Below are 13,902 nucleotides of genomic sequence, written 5' to 3'. Positions count from 1 at the left end.
TGAGTCGGAGATGAAGAGGTCAGTCCGGACATTTGGGTCCAGACATGGATGTTAATATTTATCATCTGAAATTCATAACATACTGTACATCATGGTAAACTGTATCAAACTGTTTCATGAGGATGGAGTCTTGTTAGGAGAAAAGGAATCCATTTCTGAAAATAAAATAGATTTCTGTTTCTATTAGTGTTTTTTTCCTCATAGTGAACACCAACAGCAGGTTACTGTCTTGACTAACCATAAGTCAAGAGTTAACAAATTAACTATAATGCAATATAATGCAATTGTTTTTTTTTTTATTATTAATTGTGTGTACTCAAGTTTGAATATGTTCAAAGACAAATTATGACCTGCAGGATAAAGTTTCTATTATTGCAAAGCCTTGTGTGACTTGTGTAGTGATTACTTAGGAGAAAAATCGACTTGAAATATTTGGAAAATATGAAACAACCTGGACACCTGTCACTCTGCAGCTCTTCTCTCTGTCTAAAGGAAGACTTGCTCACTTTGAACAATTCAACAATTTTAATGTGTCAATCAGAGTTAAACAGCCAATGGCGTACAAGATAATTTGGGGTTAGGGTTACTGGCCACCCCTTTGGCTCCGCCCCTCTGCTGTCCATTTTATTTATCTATTTATTTATTTATTTATGGTTTATTTGATAGGGACAGATACAATATACATAGACAAACTGAGAACAGCTATCTGATGCAAGTATCATAGTGTTTATAGCGGATGCTAATTTGCACCCGTCCCTAGAAGAGCTTTTGTGACAATAAGAGATTAAAACAGTGAGGTAAAAAGAAGGTAAACCGAGTACAGCAAGATACAATAGAGCACAAGGTAAAAAAAAAAAAAAGTAAACTGAGTACAACAAGATGCCATAAAAAACACATTTTGTAGTAACATAATTACAGAAAACTAGACATGAGTACAAGTTTGTTGCTGAATGAACCAGGAGGATTTGGTCACTCTGTTAAAAGTGGTGTGAAGTTTGCAGCAGATTTCAGATCAGGTGACGAGTTCCAGGACTTTGCTCCTTTCACAGAAACAGCTGTCTGAGTAAAAGATGTTTTGCAGAATGAAACTTTACAGATGCCACTTGAAGCTGCTCTGGTGGATCTGCTGCAGCTCTGTAGTCTCTTGATGTATTTACAGAAAGGCTGAGGAGCAAGTCCATTTAAACATTTAAACACAAGCTTTACATAATGAAAAGCAATAAAGTTTGCAAAACTTAAAAACTTGTATTCACTTAAAATGCGGCAATGATACCTCATTTGCTTTTTAATCACAGACAGCAGCAGGTGCTCAGTCCACTTCCCCTGCAGAAATAACTGTTGGGTAAAAAATGACAGTGAGCAGAGGGACTGGACGAGTTATGGCCTTGTAAGTGGATTAATTAGATCGATCGGATTAATTGGATCCAGTTTCTCTGCAGATGGAGAGAAACCCAGACAGAGAGCGGACTTGTCTGTCTGGTCCGTCTCTGCTGTCACTTCCTGTCAGGCCGTTTGTTGTAAAAACCTTCAGCTTTACTCTGTTCAGCAGTCTGACTCAGGAGGGGATTTGGATTCAGAAACATCTCTTCTCCCTCTCTCCATCTTGTTCTTTCTTTCGTCATCTTCACTCTCTCTCTCCTTCCTCCCCCTCTCTCTTCTTTTCCCTCTGCCTCCTCTCCTTCCTCTTTTTCTTTCTCCATCTTCTCCCCCTCTGTCTTCTTCTCTTCTCCCTCTCCTTTCTCTCTCCTCTTCCCTCTCTATCTTTCTCTTCTCCTCTCCTCTCCTTTTCTTTGCACCTGTCTTCTCCCTTTCCTCTCTCTCTCTCTCCTCATTCTTCTCTCTCTTTCTCTCTCCTCCAATCAGGACGGGCGTCTCCGTACAGGTGACCACATCCTGCGCATCGGGCCGACGCCCACCGGCGGCCTGTCCAGCGACCAGGTGGTGAAGGTGCTGCAGGCGTGCGGCAGTCATGTGACCATGCTGATCGCCCGGGAGCCCCGGGGTCAGAGGTCAACCGTCCCCCCGCCCCCGCCGCCTCCTGACTCCGCCCCCGTCTCCTCCTTACCCCCCCGCCCGCCTGCCCTGCCCCCCCAACGCAGGGTCAGCAAAACGGTGAGCGGTCAACACACACACACACACACACACACACACACACACACACACACACACACACACACACACACACACACACACACACACACACACACACACACACGCTCTTATATGCATCTAAATATACACACAGTATATACACATGGAGACGCACTCTATGGACTATATTCTGCTTCTCTTACACTTTTAATTATTCTGTGCATTCAACATTTTTTATTCTGTTTTTTCATCATTATTTATGGTTCAGGTTTTTATTTATTACCTACAAGTTATTGCAGGTATCTGCGGATCCTTAAGAAGTCAGAGAGGGTCTTTAAATAAATTATGTTAATAAACTTTTACGGTGTTAAAATTATAAAAATGTCTTAAATCCAGTCATCAGAGAGTCATTTCACCAGGTAATGTCAGCTTTCAGTTCAGTCTGCCTCCGTTCTGCTTTACTGAACACAGCTGGACTTCATGTCTGTTCACTTCCTTTCTCTTATTATTCTGCCCATTTATAGTTTTAAAACTTTCATCAGCTGTTCAGTCAGAAACAGGCTGGTTTGACTAATTTGTTTCTTTTTGGTTTTTAAAGTGGATACAGACAACTTTTAGTGTTTCCTATCGGTTTTGTTGTTTGCGCCGCTGTCGCAAAGACGACCGGATCTCTTTCTGTCAGAGCCTAGCTCCGTGAAGAAATGATCAGCACCACTATGGAAATAAGAGAGAAGAAAGAGAGATGTTTGTTTCTGGCTGGTCCTGGCTTCCTTGTAGCTCCTGGTTTGTTTTCTGGCTGCTAGCGGTAGCGTTAGCAACATGGCTAACGTACCGCCTGCAGCCTGGCTGCTGTCCAAAGCAAGAAACAACCGTAAGAATCCCAATTTGAACTAGAAACCCCAAACTCAGTGCTATGATAAAGGCAGAGTAAAACATCTGGTAGTATTAATAAGTAGGCAGGTTGTGTTACTTACTGATCCAGTAGAAAGAATGCCAACTGAATGTCGGTTCTGAACCCTCTCAAGTCCCGGAGCCGTCTCCATCCAGTGAACGCCCGTCCGAGCTTCACTCTTGTTTTACCTCTATTTCTATCACTCTCCCTCTTCGCCTTCTTCGCCTCCTCTGTCATCAGGGTTTTAGAGTTTCCACTGTCACTTCGGTTGTTCCACCGTCCGCCATTTCCGCTCCCGGGGAAAACCTATCCTATTCCTGTTTTGTTGTGCAATAGATGACACACTTCCTTCGTGCCTTCATTCTCCCGGGAGATCGTACCCGGTGGTAGACAAAATTGCATAGTGAAAGCGAGGCTTATAGGAACCAATCTAAACGCTGATGGTGTCATTATTCTATAGACATTACACTGTGCAATCAACATTTACTTCATAATGATAAGTTAAAGCAAAAAAGTTGTCTATAGGGTCTTTAAATGGGTCTCAAATTCAATTCCATGAAGCGTTAAAAAGCTCGTAAAGGACTGGTTTCACAGACAGGGATTAAGCCTAGTCCTAGACTAAAGACAATTCAATGGAGATATCCAGTGAAAAAGTCCTCAGTCTAGGACTAGTCTTAATCCTGAAACCGGTCTGTGAAACCAGCCCAAAGAGTCTTACATTTGGTTTTCTGAAACCTGGAGATGCCTGTAATTTATCAGCTCTGTTTTGATATGTGCTCTACAGAGAGAGGTTACTATGTTGTTGTTATGCATGCAGTACATACAAATATACATACACATGCGCACACTTACATGCACATACACACACACACACACACACACACACACACACACACACACACACACACACACACACTGTATTAACACACACACACAGCCATAAGTGCATGTGTGCTTGACCACAGAAAAACACCAACAGACTCATGAAATTCTGAAGAGGAGAGACGCTGAAAAAGATGAAACAGCTTGTTTTTCCTCTACGATGTTTATGTTCTGCCGGGGGTCGAGGCAGTAGAGTCCTGGCTGAAATATGGATGGAAATGTGTGTGTGTGTGTGTGTGTGTGTGTGTGTGTGTGTGTGTGTGTGTGTGCCTGGTTTCAGCCCAACCTGGAGGGTTATGAGATCCACGAGGTTCCTCTAATCAAGAAGGAGGGCCAGAGCCTCGGCATCTCCATCATCGGCTACAACGCCCTGACCAGCCAAGGTACCACACTGAAACACACACACTGAAACACACTGAAACACACACACTGAAACACACTGAAACACACACACTGAAACACACTGAAACACACACACTGAAACACACTGAAACAGACACACTGAAACACACTGAAACACACACACTGAAACACACTGAAACACACACTCTGAAACACACTGAAACACACTGAAACACACTAAGACACACACTGAAACACACACACTGAAACACACTGAAACACACACACTGAAACACACTGAAACACACTAAGACACATACTGAAACACACTAAGACACACACTGAAACACACTTAAACACACTAAGACACACACTGAAACACACTGAAACACTGAAACACACTGAAACACTGAAACACACTGAAACACACTAAGACACACACTGAAACACACTGAAACACACTGAAACACACTAAGACACACACTGAAACACACTGAAACACTGAAACACACTGAAACACACTAAGACACACACTGAAACACACTGAAACACACTAAGACACACACTGAAACACACTGAAACACACTAAGACACACACTGAAACACACTGAAACACACTGGAACACACTGAAACACACACTGAAACACACACTGAAACACACACTGAAACACACTGAAACACACTAAGACACACACTGAAACACACTGAAACACACTAAGACACACACTGAAACACACTAAGACACACACTGAAACACACTGAAACACACTGAAACACACTGAAACACACTGAAACACACTAAGACACACTGAAACACACTGAAACACACTGAAACACACTGAAACACACACTGAAACACACTGAACACACTGAACACACTGAAAGACACTGAAACACACTGAAACACACAAATACACACACTGAAACACACTGAAACACACTAAGACACACACTGAAACACACTAAGACACACACTGAAACACACTGAAACACACAAATACACACACTGAAACACACTGAAACACACTAAGACACACACTGAAACACACTAAGACACACACTGAAACACACTGAAACACACTAAGACACACACTGAAACACACTGAAACACACTAAGACACACACTGAAACACACTAAGACACACTGAAACACACTGAAACACACTAAGACACACTGAAACACACAAATACACACACTGAAACACACTGAACACACTGAAACACACTGAAACACACTGAAACACACTGAAACACACTGAAACACACAAATACACACACTGAAACACACTGAAACACACTGAAACACACTGAAACACACAAATACACACACTGAAACACACTGAAACACACTGAAACACACAAATACACACACTGAAACACACTGAACACACTGAAACACACTGAAACACACTGAAACACACAAATACACACACTGAAACACACTGAAACACACTGAAACACACTAAGACACACACTGAAACACACTGAAACACACTGAAACACACAAATAAACACACTGAAACACACTAAGACACACACTAAGACACACACTGAAACACACTAAGACACACACTGAAACACACTAAGACACACACTGAAACACACTGAAACACACTAAGACACACACTGAAACACAAATACACACACTGAAAACACACTGAAACACACTGAACACACTGAAACACACAAATACACACACTGAAAACACACTGAAACACACAAATACACACACTGAAAACACACTGAAACACACTGAACACACTGAAACACACTGAAACACACTAAGACACACACTGAAACACACTGAAACACACTGAACACACTGAAACACACTGAAACACACTAAGACACACACTGAAACACACAAATACACACTGAAACACACTAAGACACACACTGAAACACACTGAAACACACTGAAAACACACTTAAACACACAAATACACACACTGAAAACACACTGAAACACACTGAAACACACACTGAAATACACACACTGAAACACTCTGACAAACAGAAAAGTCTGATATAGATATAAGCAAGATCTGTACAATATAACTTCAGCTGTCTGTCTGTCTCTCTCTCTCTCTCTCTCTCTCAATTTTCGATTTTTATTTGTTTTCATTTTTTTCAATTCAAGGTGCTTTATTGGCATATATTGGCATGCTTTGGCAAACAATATTGCCAAAGCATGTAACAAGAAATGAATCATCAATTAACTCTTAATTCTGTCTCTCTGTCTCTCTCTCTATCTGTCCCTCTCTCTCTGTCTCTCTCTCTCTCTCTCTCTCTCTCTCTGTCTCTCTCTCTCTCTCTGTCTCTCTCTCTCTGTGTGTCTCTCTCCCTCTCACTCAATTCAATTCAATTCAAATGGTCTTTATTGGCATGGGAAACATACGTTTACATTGCCAAAGCAAGTGTGAAATAAAAACAAAAAAAGTATGTACAATTAAAAATATACTAGAATAAAGAAATGTGACACAAGTAAACAGAGCTGTGTAACATTGCAACATTGCTATCAAATATATACATAAGAGTAGGTAAAATTAACTTAAAAATACAAACAAAAAATTGTATCTATCTATCTATCTATCTATCTATCTATCTATCTATCTATCTATCTATCTATCTATCTATCTATCTATCTATCTATCTATCTATCTATCTATCTATCTATCTATCTATCTATCTATCTATCTATCTATCTATCTATAACTTAAAAATAGAAAAATGTGGATATTACAGTTAAAAAAAATATAATACAAGTAAGTGAGAACTGTGTAAACACTGCAATTGTTTTTTTCCCCCTCTCTCTCTCTGGTCAGATGCAGTAGGTGTGTTTGTGAAGCATGTGGTTTCAGGCAGCGCAGCAGATCAGAGTGGAAACATCAGAGTCCATGACCGACTGATAGCGGTGAGAAGCTGCTGTGTGTGTGTGTGTGTGTGTGTGTGTGTGTGTGTGTGTGTGTGTGTTTGTCTCGGTCTGAATGTGAATACTGGTGCATCCCAAATCTCATCCATGCTGTCTCTCACTCTCCACCTGTCTCTCTCTCTACCTGTCACTCTTCCCTTGTCTCTCACACTACCTGTCTCTCTTCCCCCTGTATTCTCTCTCCTGCCTCTCACTTTTCTATCTCACTCTGTCTCTCCCCTGCCTGTCTCTCCCCTGTCTGTCTTTCCTCCTGTCTATTTCTCCATCACCTGTCTCTCCTTTCTCTCTTCTTCTGTCTGTATCTCCCCTATTCTCTCTCCTCCTGTCTCTCTCTCTCCCTCTCCTCCTGTCTGTCTCTCCCTCCGCCTGCCCGTCTCTCTCTCCCTCCCGCTCCTCCTCCCGTCTGTCCCTCCACCTGTCTGTCTCTCCAGCTGGACGGTGTCAGTCTTCACGGTCTGACCAATCAGGAGGTTCTGGAGGTGATGAAGCAGACGGGTCAGACTGTCGTCCTCACACTGGTCAGGAAGAAAGCCCGAGTCCTGGAGAGATCGCTGGATAAAGGTACAGACAGACAGACAGGTAGAGAGACAGACAGACGGGTAGAGAGACAGACAGGTAGAGAGACAGACAGACAGGAAGAGAGACAGACAGACGGGTAAAGAGACAGACAGAGAGGAAGAGAGACAGACAGAGAGGTAGAGAGACAGACAGACAGACAGAGAGACAGACAGAGAGGTAGAGAGACAGACAGACAGACAGACAGACAGACAGACAGACGAGTAAAGAGACAGACAGACGCATAAAAAGACAGACAGACGGGTAAAGAGACAGACAGACAGAGAGACGGACAGAGAGAGACACAGAGAGACAGACAGACAGTCAGACAGACAGACAGTCAGACAGAGAGACAGACAGAGAGACAGACAGACAGACAGAGAGACAGACAGACGGGTAAAGAGACAGTCAGACAGACAGACGGGTAAAGAGACAGTCAGACAGACAGACGGGTAAAGAGACAGTCAGACAGACAGACAGACAGGTAAAGAGACAGACAGACAGACAGACGGGTAAAGAGACAGAGAGACAGACAGAGAGACAGACAGGCAGACAGACAGACAGACAGGTCTCAGTCTCAATCGGCTTCAGTTCAGCCTCATTATGAAAACAAACAAACAAAGTGGATATTGTGGAAAAGTTGATCCATCAGTTTCCACCTGAACAGAATTCACTTTTCATTTAGTCTGAGAGAGGAGACTTTATTTTGAGCTTCATGTTGTTAATTTGAGCTTTTCTTTTATGAACATGAACATGAAGATGGCAGAGAATAAAGCTGATGAAGAGCAACAGGCTGCCTGCTGCTGAATATCGAGGCTGAACACTGTCATAATGCTAAATTATTATATTATATTATATCATATTATATCATATTATATTATATTGTATTGTATTGTATTATATTCGGCGATGTAGTGATAAATATGAAGGAGGCTAAAAGAAATCATAAACACGCATCATAATCACCAATATAAAAGATGTATGGTACTTTGGAAAAGTATTAATTTTCCCTCTGACTTAATCAGTTTGATACTTCTGACTTTGAACCACAGTATGAATTTATCTGCTCTGGATTCATGTCAGCCGTAAAAATGTGGTAAACTGAGTTTCCACTGCATCCCTGATTATATAATATTAATACAGCAATCTGCTGCTTTGAGTCGACTCTCTCTCTCCTCTCTCTCTCTCTCTCTCTCTCTCTCTCTCTCTCTCTCTCTCTCTCTCTCTCTCTCTCTCTCTCTCTCTCTCTCTCTCTCTCTCTCTCTCTCTCTCTCTCTCTCTCTCTCTCTCTCTCTCTCTCTCCTCTGTGTTAAACTTATCAGGCTGGAGCTTCCTCTTCTCCTATTTTCTGTCTGAACCGCCTGTGTCCTCTCACACAGATTAAGATGACAAATCTGTTTACAACTTGGTGTAATTTCCCAAACTCTCCACCAAAAGCCTCCGATTCCTCCGACCGGGAAGATTAATTCGGCCGGTTCGGGGTCATTTTTTTGTCTTGCGATCGGCGCTGGTCTGCACCGGTCAGCCTGCGGGCCAGAGGGAAACGAGTGATTATAAAAAAGAGGAGTGCAGGGTCTTATCTCCTCCAGACGTCTTTATTTCATTACCGCTCCGGGAAAAAGAGAGATCCCCGAAAACTGGAGACCAGCTGAGTTCAGCCTGCAGTCTGTAAAGTACTTTACATCTTATATTCCAGTCAGTCCTGCGACTCGGTCACACAGAGAGACTTCTGATGAGACACAGCAGAGTGAGAGTCAGTAGATCAGCAGCATTACAGGGAACATGTGGACAATAGAGGTGATGTCACCCCTCCTCTGGCGGCCATCTTGGAGGTCTTCAGCTCTGTGAACAGCTGACTGTGTTTCTGTCTCAACAGAATTGAACAGACGGTTAATTTCTGTCTGTTTCTGACTGAACTGATCATTTCATCACTGATCCATCTGATTGATTTAGTGTTTAGATAATGTCAGCTTGTTAGCTAGCTAACCATAGCATCTGGTCAGCTAACATCACTGTCCTGTTGTTAACACATCTGATTAGACCCGCAACACTGTGGCAGCTCCCAATATTTTGCTTACTTTATTCTACATAAAAGAACTACAATGTTTCGAGCCCTTTTTTTAATGTAGAATAAAGTAACCAAAATATTGGGAGCTGCCACAGTGTTGCGAGTCTTTTCGAATTTGCATGTAGTAACTATTTCGACTCAGCACCTGGAAAAGAGATGTGCGTGTGTTCACTCTGACTTCCCTCAACTCATCTGATTAGCACACTAGCTAACGTATCTAGTAGCAGCTAGCGTTAGCATGTTCACATTAACATCAGTGTGTTTGCTGGCTAGTTAGCTAGCTAACAGTTTGTTCAGGTTAACTGAGCTGACTCTTCTCAAGCTCCAACTCTTCATGTTTTGGAGTAGAGACTAGGGCTAAAGACAAGACAGTTTACTGTGTCACAGTAACACCTACATTTGGAAACAAATCCACCTTATCACACTATTCACTTTTACTGAGAACGTTCCTAGCTGCTTCAGACACATTTACACTTTATTAACTAACACACAGTTCTCCTGTGTTCCTCCATCATGGAGACTCAGCTGGATGGCAGTAGTTGTCAGATAGTAGCCTAAAGATGAATGTATCAGTGACTGTCAGTGCTTTTAGTAAGACTAGTCCAGACCCGGGGATGCCTGCGCCACAACTCTGTGCAGACTTGCCAATGCGCATAAACAGCATAAATTTGGGGAAATGGAAAAATCAGCTTCGTCAGTCCCTGCCTATGCCAATGCTCAATGCCCATGTGCAGCTTCAGATTGATTGGCCAAACCATCGAGGAGCGAAATGGAAGCAGACAGACGGACAGAGTTTTCCTCATTTTATAGTAGGATGCTACCCAGGCCTTGTCTTTGTACTCCTTCATCACCCCCAGCATCACGACTCAGATGGATGACATAGACACAGACTGACATGAACGTCTTTCTAACAGCTTCCATGTCTACTGTTACAACCTGTCTTTAAATAAATGCATTCATTATTGTTCTGTATTGTGTGTGTGTGTGTGTGTGTGTGTGTGTGTGTGTGTGTGTGTGTGTGTGTGTGTGTGTGTGTGTGTGTGTGTGTGTGTGTGTGTGTGTGTGTGTGTGTGTGTGTGTGTGTGTGTGTGTGTGTGTGTGTGTGTGTGTGTGTGTGTGTGTGTGTGTGTGTGTGTGTGTGTGTGTGTGTGTGTGTGTGTGTGTGTGTGTGTGTGTGTGTGTGTGTGTGTGTGTGTGTGTGTGTCAGTGGAGAGAGAGTCGTCTCGCGTGTCGTTGAAGAGGTCGATGGAGCTCAAGGCTCGGTCCGCGGTGTTCGGCACGGCGACCGCAACGCCCGAACCAACACACACCAACACAACACAGCTAGCCATGGGTGAGCTCACACACACACAGACACACACACACACACACACACGTTTTTTTTGGGATATCCATCAGCCCATAACAACTGAATTTGTTCTTTTAGTGTAGCGACAGTTTTGTATTTCTTGTGCAAGGTATTGGATATCGGTATTAAATATCAGTGTTAATAACAATAATAATAATAAACTTTATTTATAGAGCACTTTTCATACAAACGATGCAGTTCAAAGTGCTTTACATTAAAAAAATGCTTGTTATTGAAAGAAATACAAATTGAAAACATACAAATTAAAACAAGGGTAAATGGAAAGGAGTAGCAATAAATAGATCAGTAGATGGCAAAAGGGACAGTAAAAACAGAAACAAACACAAAAAAAAAAAGTAAAAAAATAGAATGACTTCAATTAAAAGCCAAGTTAAATAAATAGGAGCTTGAATATCTTATGGCTTTAGGTATGGTATTCCATAATTTTGGAGCATAGTTAAATATGTGTAGTATTGTTTGTGTTTAAAAACCCAGCAGCAGAAGATCTAAGAGCTCGTGAAGGATTATAAAACGACAGAGAGTCTGCAATGTAGGCCGGTCCTAAACCATTTAGAGCTTTGTAGACAAGCAACAGGACCTTAAAACCTATTCTAAAAGATACTGGGAGCCAATGGAGTGTAATTAAAACAGGGGTAATATGCTCTCTCTTCCTTGTTTTGGTTAAAAGTCTAGCAGCACAGTTCTGAATAAGTTGAAGCTTCTCAATCGACTGTTTTGGAAGACCGGTAAAAAGAGCATTACAGTAGTCCAGTCTACTTGAAATAAAAGCATGAATAAGTTTTTCAGCGTTATTTTGGGATAGGAACGGCCGTACTTTGGCAATATCTCTTAAATGATAAAATCCAGTGTTAGTCCAGATATTTCAGTATCGGCCTCCGGTGGTCTGGACTGTGGAAGCTCCTGCAGCCCGAACGTGTCGACGCAGGTCTGTAACAGCACTCCCGTCTGAATCATACCCTCTCTTTTTATTCCTCATTAGCTTTGCTAAGTGGCCAAAACGCCACGCTAACATTTAGCCGCAGCCGCTCCTGGCCAGCAGATGTAAAGTGTCCTCGCTGTCTGACAGGCTCACAGCGATGTATTACCCTGTTTATTCAGCCAAACGCTGCAGATTAATTGCGCTGTGAAGGCCGGGGGTTAGCAATGCTAATTTAATCAGAGCCTGTCTGCGGAGACGGCCGGACCGCTGCAGAACACTTACACATGTGTGAGAGCGTGTGTGTGTGTGTGTGTGTGGTGATGACTTCCAGCCCGGTGTGACTGTAGAATCGGCCTGCGGGGTTTGTGGGAGCAGAGCCGGTCCCTCGGTCCGTCAGGCGGGCGGCCGGTCAGACTGTCGGCGCCTCATGTTGCACCGCTCCTGCAATCACTCTGCACCGACACTCATTTATTCCTCTGATTTAAGGAGCGATTGTTGCTGAGATATGGTCCCACTCTCATGCACACACACACACACACACACACACACACACACACACACACACACACACACACACACACACACACTCCTAAGTTGCTTGCCTTACATTTTACATTCTAGTCATTTAGCTTTTGCTCTTAACCAGAGTGAATTACAATGAGGTCGACAGCAGAATGCAAGATCGATTTCAGAGTTCAGTATACTGTTGTGAATGGGTGGAACTGCAGTAGAACTGTAGTACTACTACTCTACTAGTTCTGCTGCAGTACTACTAGTTCTGTTGCACTAGTACTAGTTCTTTTGTTGCACTACAGGTTCTGTTGCAGCACTACTTATACTGTTGCAGTACTAGTAATTCTGCTGCAATACTACTATTTCTTTTGCAGCACTACTAAATCTGTTGTAGTACTAGTAGTTCTACTGCAGTACTACTATTTGTGTTGCAGTACTGCTAGTTGTATTGCAGTACAAGTAGAGGGCAGTTGTGGGTTGCGGAATGGAGGAGTGTTTTACATCTGTTACACTGCTTACACAAGCTTTTCTCTGCCTGTGTGTGTGTGTGTGTGTGTGTGTGTGTGTTCAGCTGCAGAGCCGGAGCTGAGGGCCAAATGGGAGCAGGCTCTGGGACCAAAGTACCAAGTCCTGGTGAGACCACAAACAGACACACACACACACACACACACACACACACACACACACACAGGTATAAACACTTCCAGACTGATATGCTCACTCACACACACTGCTTAGGGTTCATATACATAAGTAGTGCAGTATTATTTGCATACCAACCTCGGGGGTGTGTGTGTGTGTGTGTGTGTGTGTGTGTGTGTGTGTGTGTGTGTGTGTGTGTGTGTGTGTGTGTGTGTGTGTGTGTGTGTGTGTGTGTGTGTGTGTGTGTGTGTGTGTGTGTGTGTGTGTGTGTGTGTGTGTGTGTGTGTGTGTGTGTGTGTGTGTGTGTGTGTGTGTCCTACAGGTCGTGGAGTTGGACCCGGTCATTGAAGACTTTGCAGAGCTGCAGAAATACTCCAAGGTAGGAAACCCTGTCCTGTCTCAGGTAATCCTACATCCGGTGTCTTGCATGCTGTATCACTTAACCTATATCCTATTCTACGCCTTTATATTCTATGTCCTGCATCTTAGGTCCTTATTCCCAACATCCCATATCCTATGTCCTATATTCTGCATCTTATGTCCTGTGTCCTGTGTCCTTACATACTACATCCTACAGTACATTACATCCCATGTCATACATCGTCTATCACATCCTGTATCCTGTTGTCTATATCACACCATATATCCTGCATCACATATAATATGTCCAATATCACACCTCACATTATATATCCT

The 13,902-nt window shown here is 42.8% G+C and overlaps 1 protein-coding gene across 1 annotated transcript in view; it reads left to right on the top strand.

Annotated features, from left to right (window-relative positions):
- The window catches only part of LOC139666375 (inaD-like protein), a gene marked incomplete at its 3' end in the record, with an annotated part of 36,564 nt that extends 22,979 nt beyond the window's left edge, over positions 1-13,585 (top strand). The window contains exons 8-14 of the mRNA XM_071545567.1: positions 1,864-2,112; positions 4,146-4,248; positions 7,034-7,122; positions 7,572-7,701; positions 10,971-11,096; positions 13,136-13,197; positions 13,529-13,585. Coding sequence (XP_071401668.1) covers positions 1,864-2,112; positions 4,146-4,248; positions 7,034-7,122; positions 7,572-7,701; positions 10,971-11,096; positions 13,136-13,197; positions 13,529-13,585 — 816 coding nt within the window. The remainder of the gene's footprint in view (positions 1-1,863; positions 2,113-4,145; positions 4,249-7,033; positions 7,123-7,571; positions 7,702-10,970; positions 11,097-13,135; positions 13,198-13,528) is intronic.
- Positions 13,586-13,902: the final 317 nt, after the last annotated feature.

Source organism: Centroberyx affinis, unplaced genomic scaffold (genome assembly GCF_046629955.1).
Source record: "Centroberyx affinis isolate AG114_WGS23_722 - 3 ecotype Tasmania unplaced genomic scaffold, CSIRO-AGI_Caff_v1 ptg004966l_1, whole genome shotgun sequence".
Taxonomy (NCBI): domain Eukaryota; kingdom Metazoa; phylum Chordata; class Actinopteri; order Beryciformes; family Berycidae; genus Centroberyx; species Centroberyx affinis.
Note: the sequence above shows the minus strand (reverse complement) of the source record. Positions and strands in the feature narration are given on the sequence as shown.